The sequence below is a fragment of the Homalodisca vitripennis genome, chromosome 6, assembly GCF_021130785.1.
Source record: "Homalodisca vitripennis isolate AUS2020 chromosome 6, UT_GWSS_2.1, whole genome shotgun sequence".
NCBI lineage: Eukaryota > Metazoa > Arthropoda > Insecta > Hemiptera > Cicadellidae > Homalodisca > Homalodisca vitripennis.
Window position 1 is genome coordinate 111,973,320 of NC_060212.1, and position 14,774 is coordinate 111,988,093.

At 39.2% G+C, this 14,774-nt stretch overlaps 1 protein-coding gene across 5 annotated transcripts in view; it reads right to left on the bottom strand.

The window, feature by feature from the left end:
* LOC124364729 (lysophosphatidylserine lipase ABHD12-like) overlaps positions 1 to 14,774 on the bottom strand; it is a 46,856-nt gene that overhangs the window by 7,107 nt on the left and 24,975 nt on the right. For all 5 annotated transcript variants that reach the window (XM_046820426.1, XM_046820430.1, XM_046820427.1 and 2 more), the window contains 2 exons: positions 12,396 to 12,498; positions 4,993 to 5,210 (listed from right to left, as the gene is read on the bottom strand). In XM_046820426.1, coding sequence (XP_046676382.1) covers positions 4,993 to 5,210; positions 12,396 to 12,498 — 321 coding nt within the window. The remainder of the gene's footprint in view (positions 1 to 4,992; positions 5,211 to 12,395; positions 12,499 to 14,774) is intronic.

The following is a 14,774-nucleotide window of genomic DNA, read 5'->3' on the forward strand; positions in this document are numbered from 1 at the left end:
TTCACTAAAACACTGCGGAATATTATGAACTTTTATCTCCCGATCAGGTCGGCAAATTTATTTTTTACCAATTGTTGATATATTTTTCTTCTATACTTTTGTTAATTGATTTTATTATGTGATTATATTGTTTTATTAATTATTCTCGTTTCATTTACCTCATTATCGTTGTGAATGATATTAGAAAAACTATTTTGGAAGCATTTATATTGGAATTGGATATAAAATAATATTTAATATTTCAATATTTATAAAAACAAAGTTTATTTTTAATTGTATACATAAAAGGGGATTAATACTTCTGTAATACAGATTAAGGTCTACTTGTGGACTTTCTTAAAACAATCTTTGCAGAGGTAAGGCTTTCCTGGGCACAGCTGACAAAAAGTTTTTACTTTTTTCAGATTTTTTGATGTTTGACAACCTCCCTTGTTGTAGCAAATCTTGCAGTTTTTCCTTGATCTCCGTTTGTTTTTTTCCTCGCCAACGAAAGTTGTTGACTCAGAAATGTAGTGATGGCACTGTAGACAGAATTTCGTCTTCTAGACCCAAGAGTGAATACACTAACGTTTCTCTGAACGTTTTGATGGAATACACATGACTTCTTCTACGTTGAGCAGTAACTTCAACATCATTCTTGTACGCTAGCCACGCATTGACAACAGCTGTTCCAAGAAGCAGTTTTTCTGCAATCTTGTGGTACCAGCACATCGACAATGTCATCCAAATCAGAAAACTCAGATCCACTATAATTTTCCAATTCACCATAATTACCTCCATATCTATCGCGTTCACTACTCATCGGTTCGTCCAAAAACATCTCTACATCACTTTCATCCCGGTTTCCATTCATCTCTAATATTTAATAAAGCTTGGACTAACATAAACAATCATACAACTATTTAACGAATAACCACAATGAAAGCAGCGAGTGCAAGTGAGGTTACATAAATTGGCGCGAACTACGTGACGTATCGTCTGTAAGCGGGAAGCAGTTGGGAATGTTTGTTCAGTCATCCGTTCATTGCACACGCACCATAGAGTAATAAAACAGGAACACACGCTGTCTTCACAGCCATTTAAACTAAATATCTCAAAGTGTAATGAAATTTCTATGTCGGCCCGATCGGGTCCAAAGTTAAGCCCCACACCCCCCTTATCATATAATTTGCATAAATCATTTTCATTTACCGTTATATTCACCACAAAAACAATATCATATAGAAAACGACTACAGAAAATTTTGGCAATACAGGGAACTCAAGAATTCTTTATAGTGGCAGTTACATGTTAATCATATTGATAATTTAGTTATCATTCTAAAATAAAGAATATGGGATTTTATCCCTTTGCTACTTATTAAATATTCATGTTGTTCTCAACAGCTTAGGTTTATAATGTGGATTACAGTTCTATTTGCATTTAAGTTTTTTTAGAGAGAGATTAAGTTCCCAGAATAATTGTTTTGTTAATCAACATTTTATTGGTTTTAAAGCATTCAGCAAACAGTCATAAATGTCTGAGAACAATTAAAAATTGCAAAAAAAAATAGAATACTGAGTTTTTAGGATTGTAAATTGTAACTTATCAGAGCAAGTTGTATGTCAAAAAAACTCAGCCATGTACCAAACTATCACCAACTATACAGTCTGTTCAGTGTACCGGCTTGTACAGTGACATGGACATTCATGTACATGCTTGAGATTTTTGACATACATCTTCTTATGTTGTCAACTTTGGGTTTGTCCAGTTACTGTGTAAAAAAAGTGGACTGATAGTGTCTCACAAACTAACTGATAACCAATAAGAGATGACATGGCAAAACCAGCTACAGTAGAGGCCCGCCGATCCGATCCCCGCCAATCCGAAAGTCCGCCTAATCCGAACACGGCTAGGAGAAAATATAAAATTGCTAAAAAGGCAGGAAAAATAAATTAAAACCAGTTATTATAGTAAAACGTAAGTTTTTATTTCTCAAAGCATTTACTTACTGACATATAGAAACTGAAATTACATTTGAAACGTTAGATGATACATACATTGTACGGAATTTATACTGTTAATAAATGAAACATAGTACTGTACTGTACTGTATTTATAATGTACAAACCCCTACGCAAGGCTTAGGCAAATAATTTGTACTTTAACTTGGACACAATAAGGGATAAAAACGTAAAACAAAAACACTGCAAAACCCAACACTTTCTTAAGACCTAAAGTCAGTGATCTTCTTTTGACGCAACACACTAAAACGACTGGATGATGCAAATGTTTCGCCAACGCCGAATGAACATTACGTCATTGGGGAGTAGCAGCGGCATGTTGCTCGACGTAGCGTAGAGCGAGGTCAAAGGCACTTGCAGCTGCGCTGTGTGGAACAATATCGGTAGTTTGGGCGTCCTCCCTCATCCTCACTGCTACATGAGTCATCAGCTGGGACTCCTTGCACCTGTGCCACGATGTCTTCGTCTGTGTACTCCTCGAAGCCTTTGTCATCTACAGCCGTCCACTCATCAACACACTCCTTCTCTACATTTTTTCGCATCCCGGTATTTTTTTTACAAGAGGAAGAAGTTCGCATTCATTTACCGGTGGAACAACCTCTTCAACAAACTGCAGATCAGGCCAAAGATTTTTCCAAGATTTCTGCAGAGCTCCTACGCTTGTGTTCTCCCAAGCCTCTGCCACCCAGAAAATTACATCTTTGATCGTGATTTTCTTAAGCTTTTTGGAGAATTGTGAGGTCTTCATTTTCCTCAAGCAGGCTTCGGAGCAGCTTTTTTTTTTCCGATAATTTTGCTTCAACGCTTGTAGAACTCCTTGGTCATTGGTTGTATGATCGAAGTAACGTTCGGTGGTAGAAAAATGGCTTTTATATCACCAATAACCAGCTCTAAGTCATCCGGATGGGACGGAGCGTTATCTATGAGTAACAACGCTTATCAGGCAGTCCATTTTCCTTCATTGTAGGCTCTCACGTTGGGCACAAAATTGTTTCTCAAACCATTCTTGAAACAAAGCACGATCCATCCAAGCTTTCTTTTGGTTTTTATAGTAAACCGGCAGAGCGTTCATATTCATCGTTTTTAAAACACCGAGGTTTTTTGGATTTACCGATAACCATCAAAGGTATCTTATTGGTGGCGGAAGCGTTGCTGCATGCTAATACGGTTAGTCGTTGGCTTATCCATTTTAAATCCTGGAGCGGACTTTTCTTCTCTTGAAGCTAGGCTCTTTGTTGGCAACGCTTTGAAATTTAGCCCCGTTTCATCAGCGTTGTACACTTGCTGGGGGTGAGTAGGAGGATTAATTTCTTTGAACTCCTAAGATACTCTGCGGCTGCGTTGCTGTCTGCAGACATCTTTTCGCCAGTTACAGTCAGTTGCCTGATACCGTGCCTTTTTTTCCACCGATCTAAAAAACCGCAACTAGCCGAAAATGACGGATCGCCTCCCATAAGGATGTTTAGTAAGAAGCGCCTTTTCTTTAATAAGAGGGCCGGTAATGGGAATGCCTTTTTGTCTCTCTTGAGAAAACCACAAGTAAAGTGCTTCATCGAGTTTGTCATACAATGACACAGTAGTAGTTTGACGTTTTTTCTAGAGTGTTTTTCACTTGTAACAGAGCAAAATTGTTCGATTTTTGCCCGCTTCTTTTTTCCAGTCACTGATCGTCGCTTTAACCGACACCAAATTCAATTGAAAGTTGAGTAGCACTTTCACCATTGTCTAGTCTTTTGAGAACTTCGAGTTTTTCTTTTAACGTACACGAGTTTGTGTTTACGTTTACTAGCCATAATGATATCGGATATACGCACAGAGCAGAGCAAAGAACAAACAAAACTGCAAACCACAAACTACAGAATACACAGTAAGAGCACGTGCTGCGCGTATGGAAGATTGCACTAAACTGTCGTCTCGCCACTTCGTCACCCGGGGTGGGTGGTGGAGGGATAGGGGTGAGGTAGTGGCAGTCCAATAGTTTTTGCGCGCCCACACTGTTTCAAGGTCACCGACCAACTCGCCCCGCCCACCACAGACAGGTGGCTTCTACTAGATTCATTACGCACAAACAATGGCACTCAGTTTTCGACCACGCGATGTTACCGTACAAAGACAGGAAGCTGTAATATTATTATTACGTTTAATACGTACTTACTATTGTTTATTGCATTTGATTATTGTATGCCTTTAATTGTTTTTTAAAACCACGTAAATTGCACTTGAAAGTTGATAAATGGTAATTATTTAACAAAAATCCGCCTAGTCCGAATTTCCCGTCAATCCGAACAAGGTTCGGTTCCCAATTAGTTCGGATTGGCGGGACTCTACTGTATTGGTATTCCCAGGACTTCCTAATGGGCTTCAGTCAGACAAAACAAAACCTAATAAATGCTATGTTAATCATGGTCGGCGATGTTTGTTGATTCTTGCAAAAACTCGTTTAATGATTTATTGTCGTAAGTTCTCAAAATAACTAGTAAGTAAATGTTTTATCTGCCTTACAACAACTTTAAATTTAACTTAAACTGTGGGTGTTTTATAAAACAATTCAAATTTTAATTGGCCACCAAATTTGGTATAGTAACACTAGAGACCTCCTCTAGTTTGTGCCATTCTTCTTCTTTTTATGATACCTTTAAAATGAGGTGTTACTTGCTAGGGGTCCTATTTTAAAATTTTGACTTGCCCCCAAAATACCCCAGTTGGGCAAGAGAGTTAAAAACTTTCATACATAAAAAACTTCTCAGATGGTCATATAAACAACTCCCAATGTTTCTCTATCGTGTACTGCTACATAAGAACATCTTACTTGGTTCTCAGTACTTAGTCTACACAAGTGGGAAGTAGAATCAATTGATAGAACAAATATGTTACCCTATATAAAATTTGTATAATATCATATTTTAATAGGTTGTATATTTGTATGTTTTGCCATTTGTATTCAGATACACTCTACATGACATTATTTGTTAATTTGAGTGTTTCTGACCTCTGTAGTCGAAGGCGATGACATGATAGTTCAACTGGTTGAGTATCTGGTACAGCTTGATGCGGTGATCGGAGGTGCGGTCACCGGCATTGCCGTGACAGTACACTACTGTGACACCAGTCTCCATCCAGCTATCGTACCGTTGGTCTCGTGCCGCCCGGTCTGTGAGCCAGGTGGCAGCCAACGCTTCTAACTGGTGCTTCACTGGCAGTGTGTGCCTGCAACAGTCCAGGCACTCACATGCAACACGTACATGAGTAACATGACCTAAGAACCTATTAAAGATAGTAGAAACTTTCTTGGATAAACTTACTTTTTTTTCTTTTTTTTTTTTTTTTTTTTTTTTTTTAATAAGGGCATAAAACACGCAGGTTATTAATGCCCGTAGGGTTAACGGACACCTACACTTTGAAATATGGTGTCACGTTATCAGTACAAGGAATAAATAGCGGATCGCTGTGTCAAATAACATTATCACATTAAGACTATAAGAAAAACAACAACAGTGGACGGAGGACTAAAACTAAATAACAAAATTAACCGAGGGGCTGTAAAGGGGCCCGATAGTTAAAATATGTCAGATAAATAATAACGATAATAAATATAACAAAATCTAATGCTAAAACTAGGTAAGTTAGTGAAGGAAGGTTGTAAAGGGACCCACCCTCACCAATAATAAATAACAAATCAAATAGAAGGACAAAAGTGCCCGTCTCCTTACGTGACACCTACATATTAAGATAGTGGTGTCTCTCACCTCACAGAAATTTTTTTTTTTTTTTTAATTTTTTTTTTTTACTGTAAAGGGGTTTACCCTTGATGAAAACACATAAATTTTCTAACGAAATTTAAAAGATTGCACCTAGGCGGTGCTAGTTAAAAGCCTTAAAACTAAATAACAACTCAGGGGTGAACTGTAAAAGGGCTCACCCTTACCTAAAACTAGCGGTTAAAATGTTTACTAAAACTAATCAGGTACTATATCACTCATATTCTGGACATTAATTTGGTGCTCTCCAGAAAACTAAAGAGCTTTGTTAAAACATCTTCTTTGTCACCAAGCAACTCATCTAACCGGCCTGGCAAACGATGTGTGCTTCTCCTCTGCCCGGCGTAAGAGGCGGCAGTCTATCAACACGTGGCTGACGTTTAACGCCATATTACACTCCGCACACTGCGGTGGATCACCACGACTCATTAGGAAACCGTGAGAGAAGCGAGTGTGTCCGATACGGAGTCGACACAGTACTACCTCCTCTCTGCTGCGGTTAGTGCGGTAAGCAGTCGACCAAGGCTTTACTGTGTATTTAATCTGCCGAAGTTTGTTATTGGCCACTTGATCCCACGATATATTCCACTGATGTTGTAGTCGTGACTTTACAATTGGCTTTAGATCGGACGCGATTGATCGCCTAGTACATGGAGTCAGAGAGATTGCCTCCTTTGCTGCCCTATCTGCGATCTCGTTATCAGGTATTCCGGTATGTCCCGGTACCCATAGTAACGTAATTGCGATACCCCGCGACATCATCTCGCTCAAAGCGTAGCGGATCTTACGAACCAGGACATGTTTGGAGTACATGTCCTTGATAGCCAGAAAGACCCGCTTAACGAGTCCGAGCACACTACACACCCTAATTTGTTCTTGGACATACAATATTTAACGCTTTCAATATAGCTGTTAGTTCTGCTGTGTATATTGAAGATTCAGGAGTGAGGCAGAATTTGTACTCTCTATTGGAAGTGACAAAGCACAACCCGTTCCTGCCTCACTCTTTGAGCCATCCGTGTAGATGACATCGCAGGGTGAACAGGATGACAAAATTTCTCTACAGGCGCTTGTGGACAACAGTGATGCGTCTTGCTTGTCCAACTGTAATAACGACAGTATTACATTGGGAGTTCTCACTGTCCATGGTGGCCTATCCATCTCGTGACATACTTCAACATCAATCAATCGCTCTCATGTCCACTTCTGCGAGATGTAACAGGATTCTAATGCCAAAAGGTGCGGGGGCATTAGGTTTATTGTGGTACAAGGGAGCAAGCGATGTGTCTAGGACTACCTCGAAGGCCGGATTTTCTGGCCTTGATTTTAAATAAATTTAAAAATAGTTCATAGCCAATTGAACACGTCTCAAAGATAGGGATGGCTCACCACTCTCAGCTAACAGACTGACAACGGGGCTGGAACGAAAAGCCCCAGTAGCCAATCTGATGGCAGAGTGTGGATGGATTGAGTCCAACATTTTAAGGGCTGTTGGCTTGGCAGAAGAATAAACCTGGGATCCATAATCAATACAAGATCGAATATATGCCTTGTAAAACTGAAGCATGCATTTTTCTATCTGCACCCCACTTCGTTCCGCTTAAAGCTCTCATCGCGTTAAGTCTCTTTAGGCATTTCGCTTTAAGTTCTTTAATGTGCGAAACCCACGTCAGTCTGTAATCAAACCACAACCCGAGGAATTTCACACAGCGACTCGCTGGGATTATTATTCTATTTATCCTAAGAGTTGGATCAGTGACGTTCCTCAGTCGAGAAAAAGTTATACATTTAGTCTTTGAAGGAGAAAAAGAAAATCCGGTTTGGTTGCTCCAATCTTCAAGACGGTGGATGGTGAGCTGAAGGTACCTCTCTGCAGTAGCCAGCCTCCTGGCAGGGACAAACACAGCAAAGTCATCTACGAATAGAGAGCATCTGACAGGAGCTCTGACGCAGGAAGTGATGCTGTTTATGGCCACAGCGAAGAGAGTAACAGCTAAGGACACTCCCTTGAGGTATACCGTTCTCAAGAATTTTGATGTCGGACAAATGAGTTCCTAGTCTTACATTAAAAGAACGTTCATCCATAAAAACCTTTGATAAAAATATAATATATTACCGCCGACGCCCCCAATTTGAAAGGGTGTTTATAACTCCCCTACGCCAAGCTGTATCATACGCTTTTGTTATATCGAAAAATACAGCAACAAGTTGCCTCCGTTCAAGGAAAGCAATCAGGATTGACGATTCCAGGCATACTAGGTGGTCTAGAGTTGAACGGCCCTTGACGGAACCCACATTGCTGTGGAGACAGGAGATTATTGTGTTCTAGGAACCATACCAGTCTACGATTAACCATCCGCTCCAGTATCTTACAAAGACAACTGGTAAGCGAGATAGGCCTGTAGCTAGCAGGGGAGAACTTGTCTTGGCCAGGTTTGTATAATGGTACAACGTGAGAGTTTGCGCCATGAAACTTGGAAAGCTGCGTTCTTGAAAAAATTCTATTGAAAAGGGACAAGAGGCACGCTTTAAACCTCTACAGGAAGGTTTCTCAACATGGCGTAGTGGATGTCGTCAGCACCGGAGCTGAGTTTATAATGGGAGAAATAGCGGATTCTAGTTCGTCAAGGGAAAACAATAAATTTTAAGGGACTTATATAGTTATTTTTTCATTTATGGGCTGTGCTTCATGTTGTACTTTATATCGCTGGAACAAAGGACTGTAGGACGTCGTCCTCGATAACGTTAGAAATAGACGAGGCCAGAGCGTTTGCCACATCTTTCGGCTCGGTTAATATGATGTCGTTCACCCTTAAGCCAAGAATAGGCAGAGGTGGCTGTTTTCCGCAAACTGCCTTTAGTCTCCTCCACACCAGAGATAAAAGGGGTGGTACGGTTAATCGAGGAAGTAAATTCCTTCCACGAATTTCGTCGACATCTTTTAAATATGAGACGAGCTTTAGCTCTGGCAAGACGAAATCGTGCGAGGTTTTCCTCGGTGGGAGATCTATTAAATATCCGCAAGGCTTTCCTGCGCTCCCGAAGCGATATCCTACACTCTTCTGTCCACCAAGGTACGTTTCTTCTTTTTTGTGATTCCTTTTGTTTTTGGAATACTTTTCCAGAGCGGCACTTGAAATGGCAACAGTTATCTTGTTAACGGCGGAGTCCTATGTCTATTGATGTTGAAACATCTGGTGCCTGTAAAACTTGTTTAAATTTGCCCCAATCTGCCTTATCAAGTAACCCATTTAGGTCTTTGGGGCACATTACCTGGATTATCGAGAACTTTAATTATGACCGGTGCATGGTCGCTACCGTAAAGGTCAGAGGAAACTGACCAGTCGAAGCGGTAAGCAATTTGTGGTGTGCACACGGTTAGGTCTAATACTGACCAGGAACCTGTTCTCGGGCAAAGATAAGTTTGGCGAGCCATCGTTTAATAAAACAAGATTCAGATCGTCAAGGACCTTGGAAACCATGTTGCCCCTTGGAGAGCAAGTAGTAGAGCCCCAAAAACGATGGTGGGCGTTGAAATCCCCACAAGTACGAAAGGACGAGGCAATTGATTAATAAGGTCCGCTAGATCTTCTCTTGGAAGACATTCTGGTGGCGGGGGGACATAAACACAACAGATATGTAATTTAAACGGTATGTCAATCTTTATGCATATTACTTGTAGAGGTGTGTTCAAAGGTACCTCCACTGTATTCAGAGAAGGATTCGCGAGAACCATAACTCCTCCACATGCATGTCCGTCATTATGGTTGTCATGGTGGAAGATATCCCATCCCCTGATGGAAAATTGGCATGCACGGCGAAGCTTGGTCTCCTGAATACATATGATATTTGGTTTTATTTGTGATGCTAGTAGATTCAGGTCTTCCAGATGGCTTCGCAGTCCGTTAATATTCCCATTGTATAATATTCATATAAAATTAGGTTTTAAAAGTAATTTTGTTTTTTTGTTTTCCTTGATTTTGTTTTAAAATTTACAGTAGTTTTTTTCAATTTCTGAATGTGGCCTAAGGTTCGTCATCAAACAAATCCTCCTCCATTAGGCTGGATTTGGAGGACTGGTATGAGGGAGGGGTTCTGTTGGCACCCTTTGACCGTTTCGACCACTTTAGAGGCAATTTTTTTTATTTATCCCAGAAACGAGTTTTTGGCGTACTTCCGGAGATATATCTTTCTTTCCCGTCACGCTGGAACTTCCAGCATTAGGGGTTTTTAAAAATTGAGCAGCAACCTGGCCTTCAGTAGACTGTTGCTTGTTTAAAGTGTTCCGTCCCTTGGGTTGACTAGGTATAGCCGGTCTTACAGACACAGAAGGTGCAAGGTCTGGTATATCAGTGCCTCCACTATATGGGAAGGACTTGGCACTAAGTTGTTGTACCAAAGCAGCAACCTGTTGGGTTAGTTCTCTAACCATGCCTTCCAGAGCTGAGCAGGAAGAACACGGTTTCGGTTGCACAGGGACAGAGGCAGCTTGAGAATAGGATACGTCCTTTCTTCGGGGTTTGCCCAAGTCGTTTCCTATATTCTTTACGAGCATCGCCGAAAGATAATTTCTCGCTAGTGACTATTTTTAGCACTTCCTTTTTCTTCTATGTATACTTTACAGCTGCGAGAGCTTGAAGGATGCTTGCCCTTGCAGTTGACGCACTGTTCTTCGCCACCGGCACAGTCCTTGTCACTGTGACCACTTTTTCCACAAAGACTACATGTTTCAGGGTTATTGCAAGTTTTGCTCGAATGCCCAAAACGTTGACATCTATAACACCACCTCTGAGGATTTCTAAAGTATGGGCGAACTTGTAGAGAAAGATATCCTGCTCTAATTGTGGCTGGTGGTGGTGAGGAAGGGCAAAAGTCAAAATGTGACCTGGTTGTAGGTGTCGGTACACCGTGTTCAACCTTCATTATTCTCACACCACATCAGTCACAAGACAATCTTTCAGTTCTTCTTTCAACTCTTTCAATTGAGCAACATAACAATATCGCGACAGAATACAATTCCTTTGCAGAAGTTTAATGTCTCATGAGGATGGACAACGACTTCTACTTTGTCGTAAAAAGGATCTCATGGAGAGAAATTTCTGAGCCTGTGGAGCGTTCGCAGCCTCTACCAAGATGCTTCCATTACGGAGCTTCCTAACAGAAGACGGCGAGCCGCCCACTCCGACTAGAGCCTTGTTAACAAGGAAGGGGCTCACCTTTGCCAAGTTCTGAGTATCGTCTTTGTGTTTTGAATACTAGAAAAAGTGGGGTGGGAAGATTTTGAATATTAATTTTCTTGTCTGCAGTTTTTCTCTGTTTGTTTGTTTCCTCATCAGATTCTGAAGAGAGAGCACGCTTCTTTTCCAGATCCATAGAATCTCTTTCTACAACTCTATCATTTGCTTGAGAAGGGTTTTAATGTAGCCATTCAATATTTGAACCAGCGCATCGTGATTAAAGGTGCAGGCCGAGACATCGGGAACGGGTATACCCTCGGGAACCTGTCAGCCAAAGCTTGGCAGGGCACCCTACCCCAGTTCCCCGGGGGCCCGATGTTATCTCGTTTAACCGAGTCGGGAATTCACGCACGACTCGGGCTCGGCACGTGGCAACAGAAATCTCCGACATTTCTGTCCAATAATCACTTCCTGACCAGGGACCGAAGTGGCTGGCACCAGGATTCATACTACCGTTTGCCTTCGGCAGAGCAAGCTCACATCAGCTCTCTTCTGCTACACCTTCTCAGAGTGTAAGCAGTTCAAGCACTCCCCACAAACAATAGCACGATCCAGTCAGGAAAAGGGAGGGAATTTGGAATAGGTAGGATTTATGGAGATGGGACAGGGAAAAGTGCCAGGATTGGAGATGTGTCCTGGCACTAGCTCGGGGTACGAAAGGTCGCCAACCTTTTAAACGTCAGAGTAAGACGTCCCCCTACGGGCTAACTTACTTCAATTACTTCTTTTCATTGTATCCTTAAACCTCAAGTTGAAGATGTTTTCAACCTTTAGATGTTCTGATCTTATTCACTGAATCAAATCCAATCTTCAGGAAAGGACATTTAGAGCATTATTTGGTACAGTGTATTCTGACAATTTTGTTGCCAATTCAGGAGCGATTCAAAGAACCAATTGAGAACCTTTGTTTTAATTGTCATATATAAATTATGTAATATCTAATCTGAACTTTGATAGCTAGCTGTATTATCTATTATAGCGATCACTGGAGTGAAAGACCACATAGCTCTACAACCAATTATTAATTGCTGGTGGGCTGAAATCATTCACATGTCCAAAACATAGGTAAAATGGTAGACACTACTCAAAAAACAAATCATTAACTTTATATGAGATTATTATATGAGACAGGTAATCAGATCAAAAGATCCATGCCCTTGTGACAAAAACAACATTGTGTTCTCATAGATGTTTATTTTCTCTAAATGGTTCAGCATCTAACAATAAAAACTATTTTCAAAAATATCCTAATCTTCTGACAAGGATATAAAACATAAAATTAAAAGGATTTTTGAATTGGATATTTAAACTTATTTTATAAAAATCAGTTTGATAAGTAACATATTTATCACTGTAAAAATCTATAAATTGTAAGTTGGTATAAAAAGTAGCCATACCACACTCCTAGTCTGACTCCATCTTTAGTTGTGATATTGAGGCTCCGAGCTCCGATAAGTCCCGCACTAGTGGGTTTGTTATAGTCCGCGTTATGTACTTTAACTGAAACAAAACAGAACTGGTCAACAACATCAGTTAAAGTTATCTGTATAAAATATTGGTGCAATCACATCATAGTGTAGCTATAGCTAGTTGGGAAGGATTGAATCAATGTGAATCATGAATTTGACTCCAGTTCACCTTCCTCTTAGAGCAGCGTCTGGAAGCTGGCGCTGTCACAGACTTAAATCCTGGAATCTTGAGTAATGTTTGTCTGAAGAGATAAAATAACTATAAAATATAGTGTAACCTAGGTGAAGAGGTTTCCCCAGGTGCTCATGTTTTAGACATGACTCTAAGCATGGTGGTACAACAGAGTTTTCTACACATAAATTAGCCTGTGTGACAGAGTCATATTTCAGACCCTGCACTAGGAAGAAGATGAACTGGAGTTATAAACTCAAAATTCACAATCACACCATATTTTAAGTTTCTCTTTTCGAACAAAATAATACTGAGTGGTATAAACTACAACCACATTTTAGACTCTTACAATGATAATTTTTTAGAAGTTACTATTTTTAGAACATCTTCTGAACTTAAAGGTAAGCTCTGATTGTCATTATACTTGAAACAATAACAAAGCCAGCTGTAATGTTCGAAATCTTTAATTGATATAAGAACATTATTAAACTTTAAAAAAACTTTTACGTTACTTTTGAACATAAAATTATAGAAAACCTAACACTAGCGCCTAACGACACCATTTGGTTATTTTAATCTTTTAGTTTGTTCTAAAGATATGATTAATACACATTTAAGTTCTTTTTAGGGTTTCTTTTACTATATCATTTAAATTTTCTAAAAGTTTACATTTTAAAAATAAAACCCAATATGCGATTGAATATGTATCCCTAAATGAGTCATCTCTCATAATTCTATGAGTGTGAAAGTATTTACAGTTTAATATTCTTCTTGTGGGCTATGGCCAGCTCTTGACTTTAGAATGCCATGGCTATTTCCGACCATGATAAGAATAAAATGCTGGGCTATTTTTGTCAATTTTAAGGGATTTAAAAATAGCTATAGTTCAATAACTATTACATTGACTTTCATTTTGTTTCCTATTTATTGATAATTAAGTAAAGAACTAAGAGAAATTTCCATCTTCTATTCCAAATGTCAAAATAGACTGTTATCGTGCCAAATTCTACATAGTTTAAACATATTATGTCAGATCATAGGCATTTTATTGCTCACAGACAGCTGTCTCACTGGGAAAATTACTTACTCTACCATTAACTAGAGCTAGCACATCATTAATGAATTCTATTTACTGATTACAGTTACTATCTTCATACAATCATACAAAATTAATTACTGACATATATGAGACTGGAGTTACCAACACAGTGTCAAAACATTCTTGCACTCGGTATGTTTTCAGTTGTGGTATTATAGTGTGTAGACTGTGGTCCTCCTAGTTTGTGTCATTTTAAATACATTTTGTATTCACTCATCAGGTTTTGTCCAAAACTAAGGTCCAAAAACAAATTGAAATTTATCAGCAACTTTGAGATGTAAACAGAATTTAATGAGTTAGGCACATTGGCAATTGTACACTGATTTCAAAAGATGTACCAACACTCACAATGAGTACACAGTTGTACCCTAGCCTTGTAACTGATGCACTGGTGATGACTATCTGTTTAAATGAGTTTTCACAATTTCAGACCTTTTGGACCATTTTGTCTAACTTTTGCAAATATGCAGTTTTAGAACAAAATTGTGGTGAAAAATATTGTGTTAGGTAGGTTCCAAAAATCCTATGACAATGCCACAAAAACAGAGACTGTCCCCTGGACTGACCTCTCCGAAGATTATGACACAAATGGTATCAAAGTTTTTGATCGTACCATAACTGATAACGAGACTTGGATGAAACATATCAATTGTAAACAAAAGGTGTTATTGCAAAAAAGGCAACAGATTTCTACAGACAGTTTTCAAAATTTTGTACCACTGTTTGATGTATGCCATTTGAATAAGAATGGTGCAGAAAATAGTTTAACAATGAACCTTTCTAAATGCATATAACAAAATTTGTATTATTTTATTTCCAAAATGTCTTGTTACTTTATGACTGTCCTCTTACATTGACTATACTGTATACATACACTGATTCCTTATATCTCCTGTAACCGATGTTTCTACTGTATAATTTTAACTAATAGCCATTTTTTACATCTGATCAAACTACTGGATTTTCTGATTTACTGAAATAGTTAAATGTGTTTCAGAAAAAATCTGCATAAATGGGATCAAGTTAGTTGTAGTTT